Source organism: Eurosta solidaginis, chromosome 1 (genome assembly GCF_040869045.1).
Source record: "Eurosta solidaginis isolate ZX-2024a chromosome 1, ASM4086904v1, whole genome shotgun sequence".
Taxonomy (NCBI): domain Eukaryota; kingdom Metazoa; phylum Arthropoda; class Insecta; order Diptera; family Tephritidae; genus Eurosta; species Eurosta solidaginis.
The window spans coordinates 25,205,499-25,222,835 of record NC_090319.1 but is presented as its reverse complement, the minus strand read 5'-3'; the positions used below and the strand labels follow the sequence as shown (position 1 = coordinate 25,222,835).

The 17,337-nt window shown below is 36.6% G+C and overlaps 1 protein-coding gene and 1 long non-coding RNA gene across 2 annotated transcripts in view; both read left to right on the top strand.

Moving 5' to 3' along the window:
* Positions 1-17,337, top strand: part of LOC137250459 (uncharacterized) — a 46,546-nt gene that overhangs the window by 13,998 nt on the left and 15,211 nt on the right. The gene's annotated exons all lie outside the window — the stretch shown is intronic.
* On the top strand, positions 7,424-9,051 carry LOC137238584 (uncharacterized). Its single transcript, XM_067763761.1, has 3 exons — positions 7,424-7,533; positions 7,596-8,119; positions 8,192-9,051. Exons 1-3 carry the CDS (start codon positions 7,424-7,426, stop codon positions 9,013-9,015), a joined length of 1,458 nt encoding a protein of 485 aa, XP_067619862.1. The 3' UTR covers positions 9,016-9,051.

Below are 17,337 nucleotides of genomic sequence, written 5' to 3'. Positions count from 1 at the left end.
ATAAAATTTTGTGTTTTAGCAGCATAAGTGTGACAAGAAAAAATTTTAATTTAGGTACATTCGATTATTCAATATAAAAACAAAAACCTTTAAAAAGCAATACATAATATTATATCGGCACTCTGATGTTTGGGAATGGACCTAGCCTTTTGTAGCAATATAGGAGTATTACATATATGCAAACAAATAATTTTCGAGTCGCAAAATTTGCGTTTTTAACACGCTTTTATTAGCTTGGCCTGTATCTATGTAACGGAATCTTAGAGCTTAATTTTCACCGGTTTATAGAAGTCTGATTAATTTGAAACTTTGCGTACGTAACAAGGACCAATGACAATGCATTAATGTGATGGTGTGGTGACATAAGGTCAACGGCCAGAAAGTCAATTGGCCTTATTACCACTTTGAATGGCCATGAATTTGATTGAAACTTTGCACACGTATCAAGGCTCGATGACAATGCATTAATGTGATGGTGTGGTGACATAAAGTCAACGGCCATAAGATCAATTGGCCTTATTACCACTTTGAATGGCCATAAGTTTGATTGAAACTTTGCACACGTATCAAGGCTCGATGACAATGCAATAATGTGATGGTGGGGTCACATAAGGTTAACGGACATAAGGTCAATTGAACTTATGACCACCCAAAATGGCCATAGATTTGAAACCTTGTACATAATGCGAAAAACGCATTCCTTTATTAATGATAGAAGTGGATGCATGGCACATCTACGAAAGAGCATACTGGAGCCCTTTTTAACACGCTTTTATTAGCTTGGCCTGTATCTATCTATGTATCTATGTATCCATGTATGTATGTAACAGACTCTGTAGTGGAGCCGAGAGCCCTGGTAATGCAGAGCTCCAAACTCCGTTGCAACTTTTGAAGCATTTTAAGATAGGTACTTTTAGCTAGTGCAGGCCACTAGACCAAGGCACCATAAGGAAGAATCGGGCACACAATGGCTGTGTAAATCCAGTAGGTCGCCTTAGGGGAGAATACCCAGGACGTGCCAATTGCCATTTTGCAGGTGAACAGCTCTGCTGCTGCCTTCTTGGATCGCTCCACTCTATGGTCACTCCATAATAGCTTCCTATCCAGAATGACTCCCAAATACTTGACTTGATCGCTAAACGCTAAGAACGTACCCCCAATTCTTGGCGGTGTAAGATTTGGTACTTTGTACCTCTTCGTGAAGAAAACAAGCTCGGTTTTATCCCGGTTGACTTCCAAAACTGTGGCGGGTTTTACTCCTGGAGCAGCTCCAGGATATCAGCTGGATCCGCTGGCGTCACTGGAACCCAGGCGCGCGCCCGGATATACCACCCCTATCAGTGTGACGGCGGCCCTATAGAGGTTTACCGACCTGGCGTCGTCACAGGCAATTAGCTTGACATTGCTCTGGAACCACCCTGCATCAGTGTAAGATGGCGGTGGGCCAGGGTTGTCTTTCTTAACCTTAACGGCCACCGTAGCGAGCGCGGCCTCGATCCACTTCCACTGTTGTTTCGGGATCCTGCCATCTTCGCTGCTCCCGTCTATAATGCCAATGATCTGCCGACCCTTGGCAATTTCGGCGAAATACCGCGTCCAGCCTCCCTGCGTCTTGGCCCTTTTCGGTGCCGTGGGGTTGGATTTATCCATGGACCGCTGGCGTTTCGAGGTTTCATCACTCTCGACTAAAACTTTTAAAATTACTTGAACTAAGAAATTAAAAATAAATAATAGTTTAAAAAAACTAAAAAAACACGCTTTTATAGTAAACCGAACTAAAAAATAGAAAATAGTTTTCAATTAAAAAGAGTTTATATAACAGTAGTAAAAGGTCAAACAATCGTTTATAGTTAACCACCTCAAAATAAAATTATAATAAAATTTAATTTATTAACAGAATAATTAAATTCACAGTAAAAAGCGTGGAGTGCTTGATATTGAATGTTACAATCATTCTATTGGCATCTATCTGAGAGGAAAGATATGAAATGTAGTCAAATGCACCCCACGCTTTTTACTCTGAATTAAATTATTCTGTTAATAACATAAATTTTATTATAATTTTATTTTGAGGTGATTAACTATAAACGATTGTTTGACCTTCTACTACTGTTACATAAACTCTTTTTAATTGAAAACTATTTTCTATTTTTTAGTTCGGTTTACTATAAAAGCGTGTTTTTTTACTTTTATAAACTATTATTTATTTGACTTTTTTCTTTGATTTTTAAGGTTTTTTTCATGACCTACTAAAAAATTTTCATGTATACCCTGTCCGACTCAAAATTGTCCGCTAAAAACTTTGGCGATAACAGATTTTTGAAAAAAAAAAATATTTTTTTTGGTTTTGAGGAGTGTTTTGGTGAAAAAATTTATTTTTTTTGTATGTTTTTTTTTAAGAGTTTCTTCAGAAACGTGCAAAAGTGTTGCTGATGAAAACGAATTTGTCTCATAGTTCCTATCCCACTTAAAATTATGCGATAAAAACGTTGGCATTAACAGTTTTAAAAAATATATTTTTTTTTTTTTTGGTTTTTGGGACTTTTTTTGGTCGAAATCGATTTCTTTCATTTTCAGTGCTCCATATGATTTTTTATGTATATGTTTCCGTTAGACCCACCAATAAGTATACCAAAATGATCAGGGAGCGAGCTGAGTTGATTTAGCCATGTCCGTCTGTCCGTCTGTCTGTTTGTTTGAACGCAAACAAGTCCCTCAATTTTTGAGATATCTTGATGAAATTTGGTAAGCAGGCATATTTTGATGGTGAATTTGACATTTGTCGGAATTGACCGGATCGGACCACTATAGCATATACCTCCCATACAACCGATTGTTCAATAAGAGGGCTTTTGCCATTTCTGCGCTATTTCTGCCTCATTTTAACAGCTAGCAAATTTTAACAGCTACCACAAGCTTACGTATTCGGCATAGATGGTTGTCTGAAAAAATCGTCTTAATCGGACTAAAAATCGATTTCGACAAAAATGATGAAAATCCTCTTACCGGAACAGTCGGTTGTATGGGATATATATTGTAACGATTTTACTGTAACGCCGATTATTTTCAACTTGCTTCTTACGTTCGTATCGCTAAATTGTGGAATAAATAAATCAAATATTTAATTATGCAAAACGGTCTTTATTAGACTACTTTGAATAACACTTATACTTCACAACTGTTATCGTGTTTTAAATCAAACTCAAGTCAGACTACTCCGCTTTTGCCGCTTTTATACTCTTTTCTGCATGGTTGGGATATTCCAGATGTTTCTCCTTGTAGAATGTTCTACTTGTTTACCCTAGTAATTGAGCTACATATATGTATACCTATTTGTAGTTTATGGACTCTCACATAGGCATATGCGTGTATATATGTGAGTAATACTTTGACTGTTGATGTATGATGCATGTGGGTAAACGACGATTAATGTGTTTATGTGTATTTCCCCGCTGCGTGTAAGTTAAGGAACATGACTCCACTCAAATCAGGTGGCAAATATAAACAAATTGTTTAAACATTGCTATTTGATTTATTTACGGAATCTGTTGTAACATTCCATTCCCACATACTGACATTGCGTTAGCCAGCTGATGCAATGCCAGGAGTAAAATTACTAAGGTATCGTATTAAGATAAACATCCTATTCAATATTCCTATTGTAAACTATTTGTAAGTTATAAATAAGAGTAAAATGTAAAGCTTAGTCAGTTTTTGAGCAGCATTGAAATAAAATGCAAGAGTTTTTTAAAAACTCAATTAACCCAACATAAACTTTAATTTGTATGTAAGTGTTGCTTGTCGTAATGTGTACATAATGATTTATTTATTTACGCACATACTGCTTAGAATCATCCTAGCGATGTGATGTGAGTATCACTTAGTGATTCTAATATTCGTGACACTGCCCTCCACCTAAGTCGGATCGTCCCGATCAGACAAATCTCCTGATCTAAACGTTGCTAGCCTCTCCAAATGAACCACTTTCATTTCGGTTCGTGGTTTGCCGATGGTTTGTATGCGGTAAACTACATCGTTGATTCGCTTTAAAATTTTGTATGGGCCTTCCCAATTACACTGCTATTTCGAGGACAAACCTTTCTTCCGTTGTGGGTTATATAACAGCACCAAATCGCCTTCCTGAAAACCTTCCGAATTAAGTGCTTTATCGTATCTGGCTTTCATCTTGTCACTCATAATCTTTGTCCGTTGTCTTACAAGATCGTGTATTTCTCTCATCTCTTCTTCCAAGACACCAGTGGATTTCTTGGCATTTCTCTCCGCATCGGCATTAATCCCAACTCCAAATCGGCTGGCAGTCGAAGGACATTACCAAAAATTACTTTTGCGGGGGTTTGGCCCGTTGTCTCATGCACTGCCGATCGGTAAGCCATCAAAAATAATTGTATTTGCGTATCCCACTCTTTATGGCAAATTTCAGAAGTCAAATTTCAGAAGTCAAAATTCAGAAACTAATCAGACAGCAAAAAAACATTAAATTTTGCACAAAATTTTATGTTTTTTTGCTGTCTGATTACTTTCTGAATTTTGACTTCTGAAGTTTAACTTCTGAATTTTTTTTTTCAGCCGTCTGGTTATTTTCCCAATTTTAAGTTTAAGTCTTTCTGCCTTCTGATTACTCAAATGTTTGGTTTTTCATTTTTGATATATTTTCAGCATATATGTAATACTCCTATATTGCTACAACAGGCTAGGTACATTCCCAAACATCAGAGTGCCGATATATTGCTGTTTAAACGTTTTTGTTTTTGTATTCAATAATCGAATGTACCTAAATTTGAATTTTGTCTTGTCACACTTACGCTCCTACAATCACAAAAATTTTATAGGCTGTCTTGTTTTGATTTCGAATTCAAAACACATTGCGAGCATTTTCTATTAGCAACATAGGATTATTACATATATGTTTTTTTGGGTATGCGTAGTAGAACTTTTTTTCCTGAGCTCAAAACCTATCGAAAAATCGATGGCGCGATATAGGTTAATAAATCGACCCAGCTTACTATATTATATATATATATTATTATAATATTACTATATTATTATATATATTATTTATTACAAAGATAACGATAATTTAATTCATAGAACCTTTGCCATAATACCCGATTGTAATATCCATGAACTGCTATGCTCATCTATATATTTCAAAAATGATTAATTTTGTTAAGACTAATATAAGCAATTCAATTACGAAAATTATCTACGTGTCAGATGGTGCAGGAGCACAGTACAAAACAAATACAACTTTATTAATTTATGTCATCATAAAATTGATTTCGAAATATTCGCTGAGTGACACTTTTACGCAACTAGCCATGGAAAATCTGCATGTGATGGTATAGGTGGGACATTAAAAAGAGGCGCTCGGAATTATAGCATGGCAAATAAAAATCAAATTCAGCGAAGGACCTTTATCATTGGGCTTCACAAACGTATAACACCTCCATAGAAGTTGCTTACGCAGACGCTGATGAATACAACAAAACAAAAGAAGAGCTAATTTCAAGATACAAAAATGCCAAAACTATTACGGGAACTCAAAGCTTCCATTATTTTGTACCTTTAGATGAAACATCACTAAAAGTAAGCAAATATTCCGAAAGTCAGCAGTATGAGCTGCGCAAAGTTGTATATTAAATCTAAATAAATAAAAAAAAAATTTACTTTATTAAGTGTATGTCTATTTATTGTGCGTGTCTGAAAAATTTGATAATACGATTCTTGTTCGAATCTATTAGAATACTTAGTCATAGTATCTGTATCTATATAACTTCCAAAGTATAGCTAGGTACCTTTTTTGTCACACAATAATAGCAAAATAAAATAAAGTTAACAAGAGATGGTTTTACTTATAAATTTTTTTAAAAGAAAAAAACACCATTCTAGCTTTTATATTAAATCGATCTTTCTAAAAAAAATTTTTTTTAAATCGCTTGGTCTTTGAAGTGTTTTCCCAGTTTGAAAAAAAAAAAAATGTAGAAAAAAATTAAAAAATTTTTTTCTTTCAGTGTAATATAAAATCTTTACAGTATATGTTTTCAAAGGTGATTTTAATACCTTTCTAACGGTATAAAAATTTTTCAAATTGGTTGATTAATTTACGCGTGATATCCAAATATGAGAAAGTAACCAAGAGATGCATTTACTTAAATAAATTAAAAAAAAAAAAAAACCCCATTTTAGTTTTCAGATATGTTATATATATTAAATAGACCTTTCTAAAATAAAATTTTATTTTTCAAAATCGCTTGATCTTTGAAGTGTTTTTTCAGTTTTAAATTTTATTAAAAAAAATTTTTTTTCCAGTGTACTAAAAAGTTTTTACAGTGTATTTTTTTGAAAGCTTATTTCAATACCTTTCTAATGGTATGAAGATCTTTGAAATCGGTAAAGCCATTCCGTAGTAATCACACTTTAAAAGTACCTATTATCGTCATTTTTCTAATATTTTCGGTATTTCGATACCTTGCCACGCCCACAATTTTTCGAAAATGCAATTTCTAAAAATGAGGTTGTGTTTGGGTGGGTAAGGTGTAACCCCATGCAAAATTTCATCAAATTCTGAGGGTGTCGGGTTCAAAATGTACGTTTTTTTCCGCCTTTGATACGAAATTCATCTTATATGAATTTCAGTATAAACTACTAATCCATTTTTATTTTTTATCATTACTTTTTCGTGTTATTGTAATTTTTCATACCCATATGGATATACATTCTTCCATTCATACGTAAGAATGTATGTAAGCATTTACTTGATTTTAGTCTGCACTCCCCCCAGTGCTTAATTTGATCAGTGCATAAATTTTGTTTACCATTGCTTTCCATTCGTTATTGTACGTATGTGAATACAAATGTACGCTGGCATAAAACATGAATTGCTTTTTTTTGCAAACGAGCTTGAAAAAACGCTTCAACTAGGTAAACAGTCTCATCATAGCGGAAGCCTAAAGGTGGAAGTTTATCAGCTAATTGGTACGTTTTTTTAGCTGCTTTGACATTTCTACTTCTGGAACAGTACGTTTTAGACACTCAACCAAACCGCTTAGCCAACTGAACTAGCTTACTTTGTTTTGTTGCTTTCTATGCAATTCGCTAATATACCTAGCGTTTTATTTCCTCTAGCAAAAAAAAGCGGCTATTGTCACTACTAAAACAGGTGACTTTGTAAATATATGCGCTTTGATACACAAGCTATTGGGCGTGGAGAAGAGGAGGGCAAAGCTTAATAGATTTTTTTTTTAATTCGTCTTCGAATAACTCTCACCTACTCTGTTTTACAGTTTTCGAGAACAATTATTGTTGTGTATATTTCTCATAATCGAACCATTACGATATTTCTTTACTACGAGCTCGAATTCATATCAATGTGATTTAAAATTAGTTAACACGTATTATCAGAATGGACAGCATTATAAGTCATAAGAACAAACATCCTAAAATTTTCTTAGATGGATTTGAATATACACTCGATAGGTCATATAATGAAACAGATTATTTTTTCTGTAGCAAGTAAGAACTTAATTCTAATTCACAAAATTTGAAGTTTTTTCACTTTCGTGAATATGTTTTAGTAAAAAACGTGAATCGAATTGTGGTGCGAGATTAATTCGATATAACAACGTGGAACCAGGTGAAAATAATGACAACATGAAGATAACAGGCATACATTTACATGCACCAGATGCTGGGAAAGTGGAATGTTATCGATTGGCAAAAGACTTAAAATGGAAGGCTGCGGAAAAGTGTAGTACCTCGAGAGATATTGTAGGACAGATTATATCAAATGCAAATACAGCTGTTAGACCGATTCTCCCTTCAGTCGATCAAATGATGCGCACCGTCAGGCGAACACGTGCTTTAAATTTCGTTCCGAAAAATCCTAATAATCTCAAAGAACTCGTTCTTGAAAATGAGTTTATCAAAATAATAGATGGAAAACAATTTTTGCTATATGATAGTTGGCCAAATGATCAAAGGCTAATCATTTTTTCCACACAAGAAAATTTTAAATTTTTAGCAAGTTGCTCCTCGATTCATATGGACGGCACATTTTCTGTTGTTCCTCCACTTTTTTCCCAATTATACACATTGCATGGCAAGTGTTTCATTTATATGTATATATTTGAATAAAGTTCTCGATTCTATTGAAAATCTCTATTATTTGCAGGAGGTTTAAATGGTTTAATAGTCCCCTTGGTATATGTACTAGCATGTAACAAAAAACAAGAAACATATAATATCATAATGAAGACTTTATTAGAACAAGGAAACTCAATTAAACCTAAATATGTGATAATGGATTTCGAGAAGGCGGCAATTAATTCAGTAAAAAACTCGTTTCCCGAAGCATTGGTTCATGGATGTTTTTTCCACTTTTCCAAAAACATTTGGAGACATATCCAATCAATAGGGCTGCAAACGAGTTATAAAAATTGTTCAATTTTCGCGATGAACTTAAAATATTTACTAGCACTTGCATTTGTTCCAGAGGAAATGGTGATCGATGCATTCGGAATGATATCTGAACTGGAATTTTATGTGGATAACGACGATAAGGAATACAATTCCGAAATACAAAACTTATTAAATTATTTCGAGGTAACTTATATTGGATTGCCACTTCCTGGAACACAGCAACGTCGGAAGAAGTCGTTATATCCCATCGAATTATGGAATATGTATAATATCACCAAATCGGGTGAATCCCGAACAAATAATGCTATCGAAGGGTGGCACAACGCCATTCGAAATGCATTTGGAACACACCCTAACATATTTAATTTCATAAATAAAATAAAAAACGAACAGGCAATAACAGAAACAAAACCACAGCAATTTCCAGCTGGAGGTGAGCCATATCGAAAACGCAAGAAAAAATATAAAGACTTCGACCAGCGTTTGTTTAATACTGTAAATTCATTTGAAAAAGATGAACGCGAAAATGATTTAATTAATTACATGCTTGCCATTGCACACAATTTAAAATTTTAGATTGTACTACTTTTTCTTTATACATAATACCTTCCAAATAAATAAACGTTTCTGAATTTTGATAAATAATTAATGTTTTTTCTGTATTCTGATTACTTTCTGAATTTTGACTTCTGAATTTTGACTTCTGAAATTTGACTTCTTAAATTTGACTTCTGAAATTTGACTTCTTAATTTTGACTTCTGAAACTTGACTTCTGAATAATGATTTCTGAAAATTGACTTCTGAGTTTTGACTTTAGAATTTTGTCTTTCTGAAAAAAGGGTTCTGACTAATGTTTTCTGAAAAAGTGTGTTTCTGAATTTTTGTTTTCTGAATTTATGGGGGCACCCTTTTCGAGATATCGGCATAAAGGTGGACCAGGGGTGACTCTAGAATGCGTTTGTACAATATGGGTATCAAACGAAAGTTGTGAGTATTTTAAAAGGGCGTGTGGCTTAGTTCTATAGGTGGACGTCTTTTCGAGATATCGCCATAAAGGTGGACCAGGGGTGACTAGAATGTGTTTGTACGATATGGGTCTCAAGTTCAAGGTATTAGTGAGGGTTTTAAAAGGGAGTGGTGGTAGTTGTATAGGTGGTCGCCTTTTCGGGATATCGGCATAAAGGTGGACCAGGGGTGACTCTAGAATGCGTTTGTACGATATGGGTATCAAATTAAAGGTGTTAATGAGTATTTTAAAAGGGCGTGGGTCTTAGTTCTATAGGTGGACGCCTTTTCGAGATATCACCATAAAGGTGGACCAGGGGTGACTCTAGAATGGGTTTGTACGATATGGGTATCAAATTAAAGGTATTAATGAGGCTTTTAAAAGGGAGTGGTGGTAGTTGTATATGTGAAGGTATTTTCCAGATATCGACCAAAATGTGGACTAGGGTGACCCAGAACATCATCTGTTGGATACCGCTAATTTATTTATATAATACCACGAACAGTATTCCTGCCAAGATTTCAAGGGTTTTTTATTTCGCCCTGCAGAACTTTTTCATTTCATTCTACTTAATATGGTAGGTATCACACCCATTTTCGATATCGAAAAAGTGGGCGTGTTCATAGTCGGATTTCGGCCATTTTTTATACCAATACAAAGTGAGTTCAGATAAGTAAGTGAACTGAGTTTAGTAAATACATATCGATTTTTGCTCAACTTATCGTGTTAACGGCCGAGCGGAAGGACAGACGGTCGACTGTGTATAAAAACTGGGCGTGGCTGCAGCCGATGTCGCCCTTTTTCACAGAAATAAGTTATTGTCCCAGAATCTAAGCCCCTACCAAATTTCACAAGGATTGGTAAATTTTTGTTCGACTTATGCATTAAAAGTATCCTAGACAAATTAAATGTAAAAGGGCGGAGCCGCGCCCATTTCGCAATTTTCTTTAATTTTTGCATTTTGTTGCACCATATCATTAATGGAGTTGAATATTGACATAATATACTTATATACTATAAAGATATTAAATTTTTTGTTAAAATTTGACTTAAAAAAAATTTTTTTTTTTAAGTGGGCGTGGTCGTTCTCCGATTTTGCAAATTTTTTTTAAGCATACATATAGTAATAGGAGTAACGTTCCTGCAATATACTCATGATATCTTCAACGACTGCCAAATTATAGCTTGCAAAACTTTTAAATTACCTTCTTTTAAAAGTGGGCGGTGCAACGCCCATTGTCCAAAATTTTACTAATTTTCTATTTAGCGTCATCAGTTCAACTCACCTACTATATTTCATCGCTTTATCCATCTTTGGTAATGAATTATCGCACTTTTTCGGTTTTTCGAAATTTTCGATATCGAAAAAGTGGGCGTGGTTATAGTCCGATATTGTTCATTTTAAACAGCAATCTGAGATGAGTTCTCAGGAACCTACATACCAAATTTCATCAAGATACCTCAAAATTTACTTAAGTTATCGTGTCAACGGACAGACGGATGGACGGACATGGCTCAAATTTTTTTTTCGATCCTGATGATTTTGATATATGGAAGTCTATATCTATCTCGATTCCTTTATACCTGTACAACCTACCGTTATCCAATCAAAGTTAATATACTCTGCGAGCTCTGCTCAACTGAGTATAAAAAGCGTGGGGTGCATTTGACTAAATTTCATATCTTTCCTCTCAGATAGTTGCCAATAGAATGATTGTAACATTCAATATCAAGCATCCCACGCTTTTTACTGTGAATTAAATTATTCTGTTAATATTTTAAAATTTATTATAATTTTATTTTGAGGTGATTAACTATAAATGATTGTTTGACCTTCTACTACTGTTATATAAACTCTTTTTAATTGAAAATTATTTTCTATTTTTTTGATCGGTTAGCTATAAAAGCGTGTTTTTTAAATTATTATTTATTTTTAATTTTTTAGTTCAAGTAATTTTAAAAGTTTAAGTCGAAGGTGATGAAACCTCGAAACGCCAGCGGTCCATGGATGAATCCAAGCCCACGGCACCGAAAAGGTCCAAGACGCAGGGAGGCTTGACGCGGTCTTTCGCCGAAATTACCAAGGGTCGGCAGATGATTGGTATTATATACGAGAGCAGCGAAGATGGCAGGATCCCGAAACAACAGTGGAAGTGGATCGAGGCCGCGATCGCTACGGTGGCCGCTAAGGTTAAGAAAGGCAACCCTGGTCCACCGCCATCTTACACCGATGCAGGGTGGTTCCAGGGCAATGTCAAGCTAATTGCCTGTGACTATGCCAGGTCGGTAAGCCTCTATAGGGCCGCCGTCGCTCTGGTAGGGGTGGTATATCCAGGCGCGCACCACATGGTAGTGAAGGCGCGTGATATCCCCTCACGACCAAGGGTTAGAGCCTGGGTTCCAGTGACGCCAACGGACCCAGCTGACATCCTGGAGCTGCTCCCGGAGTACAACCCACCACAGGTTTGGAACCTGGATAAAACCGAGCTTGTCCTCTTCACGAGGAGGTACAAAGTACCAAATCTTACACCGCCAAGAATTGGGGGTACGTTCTTAGCGTTTAGCGATCAAGTCAAGTATTTGGGAGTCTATCTGGATAGGAAGCTATTATGGAGTGACCATATAGTGGAGCGATCCAAGAAGGCAGCAGCAGAGCTGTTCACCTGCAAGAGGGCAATTGGCACCTCCTGGGGATTCTCCCCTAAGGTGACCTACTGGATTTACACAGCCATTGTGTGCCCGATTCTTCCTTATGGTGCATTGGTCTAGTGGCCTGCACTAGCTAAAAGTACCTATCTTAAAATGCTTCAAAAGTTGCAACGGAGTTTGGAGCTCTGCATTACCGGGGCTCTCGGCTACACTCCAGAGTCCGTTACATACATACATGGATACATAGATAGATACAGGCCAAGCTAATAAAAGCGTGTTAAAAAGGGCTGCAGTATGCTCTTTCGTAGATGTGCCATGCATCCACTTCTATCATTAATAAAGGAATGAGTTTTTCGCATTATGTACAAGGTTTCAAATCTATGGCCATTTGGGGTGGTCATAAGTTCAATTGACCTTATGTCCGTTAACCTTATGTCACCCCACCATCACATTATTGCATTGTCATCGAGCCTTGATACGTGTGCAAAGTTTCAATCAAACTTATGGCCATTCAAAGTGGTAATAAGGTCAATTGACCTTATGGCCGTTGACCTTATGTCACCACAGCATCACATTAATGCATTGTCATCGAGCCTTGATACGTGTGCAAAGTTTTAATCAAACTTATGGCCATTCAAAGTGGTAATAAGGCCAATTGACCTTATGGCCGTTGGCCTTATGTCACCACACCATCATATTAATGCATTGTGATCGAGCCTTGATACGTGTGCAAAGATTCAAACAAACTTATGGCCATTTAAAGTGGTAATAAGACCAATTGGCCTTATGGCCGTTGACCTTATGTCACCACACCATCACATTAATGCATTGTCATCCGTCCTTGATACGTGTGCAAAGTTTCACAGCAATCAGAGTTCTAGAAACCGGTGAAAATTAAGCTCAAAGATTCCGTTACATAGTTACAGGCCAAGCTAAAGCGTGTTAAAAAGTAAGCTGTTTGGCCAATTTTAGTGTATTCACAAAAGATGTTTTTATTTATTTATTTATTTGTTAGTCTACAAATTTCACAATTAATCAGACTAAATATGAATGAATGAATGAATATAAATGCGGATTACAGTGTAAAATTAACAAGCATACATAGTGAGCAATATTATATTATAAAATATGTATATACAAATATTATTGAATCAGTTGTCGGGATGGACTGTGATGCCGAGCAACGGAATTGATTATCAGTGCTGTCGGAATGGACGCGATTTCGAGCAGCTGATGTATATTTAACACACAATAGTAGGGCTGCGATGTGTGGGAGGTTGGAAAGGACGTGATTCCAAGCCACCCGCCCAAAGTAACTATTGATTATTAGTGCTGTCGGAATGGACGTGATTTCGAGCAGCTGATGTATATTTAACACACAATGAGTAGGGCTGCGATGTGTGGGAGGTTGGAAAGGACGTGATTCTAAGCCACCCGCCCAAAGTAACTGGAGCAGGTAACATATTTAGTTTAACATGTGATTTTGAAACAGTTATGAGTTCAAGGCAGTGATTATATATTTTTTATACTGTAAAGTGTGTCGCAAGTATCAATATTATTGCAGTGATTATTGAAATCTTGACACAGACAACGAAGAGGTTCATGTATTTGAAAACTCGATCTACATGTATTTAAATATAGCGGTTGGAAATACCGAGAGGACCTAAAAGGGAGATTAAACATCACCTCGCCAAGCAGAAATGGACTGTTTATCATCCCCCTTAATAGTTTTACCATAAATAAAAAATTTCCCAATCATAGATTCAACCCTTGGTTGGTCACCCTGTGTACGTGAAAACATAAGTGTCAAATTAATCTATCTGGTAAGTAGGTATCCTCCAGATAAGATCTACCTTAGCTGGAGATGGTAAAACGGCCCTTAATGACTACCTCCAAACTGGTGCTAATCGGATGCATATCGGGAGAGTAGGTAGCCACACTTGTATCAACAATGCTGAAGTCTGACCAATACGGATTTAAATTAATTAATAAAAGTTTACGAGTATTTCAGAACCACCTAAGACACCAATTAGGAACGCTTTAAAGAGGTATACAATGATCTTGCCTTTTGAACGCGTCTTTAACTAATTCAGTGGCAGGTGGTTTTGAAATAGTCGCAGACTTTGATTAATTTATTTAAATATATACCTAGCTCGAACCTAAGCGCTATTGGTACAAGTGTGAATACTAAATGTCCCGCTTTTCATTTTCTGCTGGGTATTCATTTTTGTTCTAAAACTTATTGATTTTTATGATTCAATAGCACACAAATTTTAGTTTGGTTTTCTTAAAGTGCTATGAAAAGGCAATTATAAGCTTAAAAAATAAATTATTTGTTTTAAGAGACACTTGTTGTTTAATTTATCACATTCTTAATTTTTTTGCATATATTGAAAGTGAGCCCAGTAAGCAGAATATAAAAAGTTCCAAAAAGTGAAAAAATTTATTTTCATCTCTTTTATCTATAAATATAAGCAGACCCGGCAGAACTTGTTCTGCCCTAACTTTGATCTATATAATTAAGTTTTAAGAAGTTTTTATCTCTAACTCTCCCTCCCCCTTTTTCTTAACCTTTTATTGGAGGAGTCACCCTGCCCTTCTGTTTCTTCTCCGTAATTTTTGCTCTATCTGCGTCCAGCTTCATCTCTTTCTCAGTGTCTTTCTTCGTCACTCTTTTCTCTATCTAGTCCCTTTCTTTCTCCATCCCTTATTCCTAGTCCCAGTTCCAGTTACAGTCCCAGCCCAAAATTCCCAGCCCCAGTCAAAGCCCAAGTCCCAGTCGGAGTGCTTCTTCTACTCTCAGTCAGTCCCTGGTCCGTTTTTCGGAAAATATTCTTGTAAATAGTAATCTAGGGTAAGAGATACCTAAATACCCAATTTCAGGCAAATCAAACCGTGACTAGAATTTGTTCGAATAAATCTTTCCCGGGTCCTCTTTCTAGAAGCGATTTGATAGGAATTCTCTTGAGTTTGCCATGAAGCGACCCTGCAAATTTGATCCAAATCGGAGAATGATTTCCGAGTCCATAAGCCGCATGCAAACATACATCCTTCTGTATATGTATATTGATAGATTAAATCTTCTTAAAGCACAAACATTACAAAAAAATAGAACTTTTGTTTAAAAATTAGATTTTCAAATGACGATGAACTTTTAACCATTTTTGTTGCGTTAACCTGATATTTTGACAATTTTCCATGCCCTTATAATATATACCTTCAAATTATATCGAACATGTCTATATCACATTGCTGAGCTTTCAAATGTAAAACGCCGTTTTAAAATCGGAGCATGCTGTGTGAAGTGATGGGCGTACAATAACATTTAGCGACTTTATTTTATAAGATTTATAGATAGATATAGATAGATCATAAATAAAAGCCTTGTATTTTGAAAAGACGTATTCTCTAACACTACTTACCATACTGGATTGCACTTTCTTTAAAAAACTCTCTAAAATAGCTACTTAAAACGAAAATTTACCTTACAACTTTTTACACTACGTACAACTTTGTTGCAAACGAACGCTAAATAAGTGCTGTAGTAACAAGAAGTATGATTGTGTGATTCGTAAATCAACAACCCTATGTTCTGTTAAAGTAAGTGCACGCTAACTAATAAAATGAAAAAGAAAATACGGATTTGGGCTATCCCATATGTAAAGTGAATTTTTTAAAAGGCAAGCCATGACGAAATCAATGAAGTGAAGGCAGTGACAAGTTTAAGTGAGTTCGCTTTTCCGACATGCAACTGAATTTGGCAAATACTGTAATGTCAGGCAAAAACTGTTTTTATTTAATAATTTGGGAAAAATTTAAACAACGTGACATCAGGACGGACAAGGCGACAGCTGTTTCGATTATACCTTGTAAATCTGTTCAAAGCCTTTTCTCCCGGGAGTGGGAGTCGAACCCGCACTCCTACGATAGTTGAAATGGTTAGAAACGCATTCAGCTACGTCATGCCTTAGTTGTTGCAAAGTTTTTCCCAATTGCCTTTTTTTCGCATATATTATCTTCCACACATTCCATACGTTGTTGTTGTTGTTGTTGTAGCAATGCTCGCCCCACCCAATAGCCGCGACCGATCACAAATTGTCATCAATATCCTCCAACGGGAATCCAAGGAAACTTGCCGTTTCAACAGGGGTGGACCATAAGGAAAGGGGTGTTAGAGGCGTTGGTTCCACATTAAAATTGAAGAGATGGGTGGTGACATTGCAAGCGGGGCATACATTTTGTATATCGGGGTTGATTCTGGATAGGTAAGAGTTTAACCTGTTACAGTATCCAGAACGAAGTTGAGCAAGAGTGACACGCGTTTCCCTGGGGAGTATGCGTTCCTCTTCCGCGAGTTTTGGATAATTTTCGTTAAGTACCGGATTCACCGGGCAATTCCCGGCATAAAGGTCCGACGCCTGTTTATGGAGTACACCAAGGACCTGCTTGTGTTTTTTCGCTTCATACGGCTGGGTTCTCAGGTACCGTATTTCCTCAAAATGCATACGGAGATGACTCGTTAAGCCCCTAGGCGGTGCTGGTTCATCAATCAGATGTCTGTTGGGATGCCCAGGTTTCTGGGTATTCAACAGGAACTGTTTGGTCAGCATCTCATTTCTCTCCCTGATGGGGAGTATTCTCGCCTCATTATGCAGATGGTGTTTTGGGGACATAAGAAGACAGCCCGTGGCGATTCTGAGAGCAGTATTTTGGCAGGCCTGTAGTTTCTTCCAGTGGGTGATTTTTAGGCTTGGCGACCATATGGGTGACGCGTAGCACGTAATCGGCTGGCTAATTGCTTTGTATGTAGTCATGAGCGTTTCTTTATCTTTTCCCCAAGTACTGCCAGCGGGGGATTTGAGGATTTTGTTACGGCTCTGAATTCTCGGAACAATTGCGACTGCGTGCTCACCAAAATGTAGATCCTGATCAAACGTCACACCCAAGATTTTGGGGTGTAGGACAGTCGGTAGCGTAGTGCCATCGACGTGGATGTTCAAAATGGTCGACATTTGGGACGTCCAAGATTTAGTCGGTGATAATACCAGGTTTCGCGAGGCGAAAAAACTGGAGAGATCAGGGAGGTAGCCGTTTATTTTATTGCATAGCTCATCGATATTTGGGCCTGGGCCTGTGGCCATTATTGTGCAGTCATCGGCGTAGGAAACGATTGTGACTCCTTCCGGTGGTGAAGGTAGCTTAGATATGTAGAAATTAAACAAAAGTGGGGATAGGACACCAC

Excerpts from the sequence above, each read along its gene's own strand:
- LOC137238584 (XM_067763761.1), top strand. The coding sequence starts at position 7,424 with ATGGACAGCATTATAAGTCATAAGAACAAACATCCTAAAATTTTCTTA. Across the intron at positions 7,534-7,595 it reads GATTATTTTTTCTGTAGCAA|TAAAAAACGTGAATCGAATT; the intron begins GTAAGAACTTAA and ends AATATGTTTTAG. Across the intron at positions 8,120-8,191 it reads CCAATTATACACATTGCATG|GAGGTTTAAATGGTTTAATA; the intron begins GCAAGTGTTTCA and ends TATTATTTGCAG.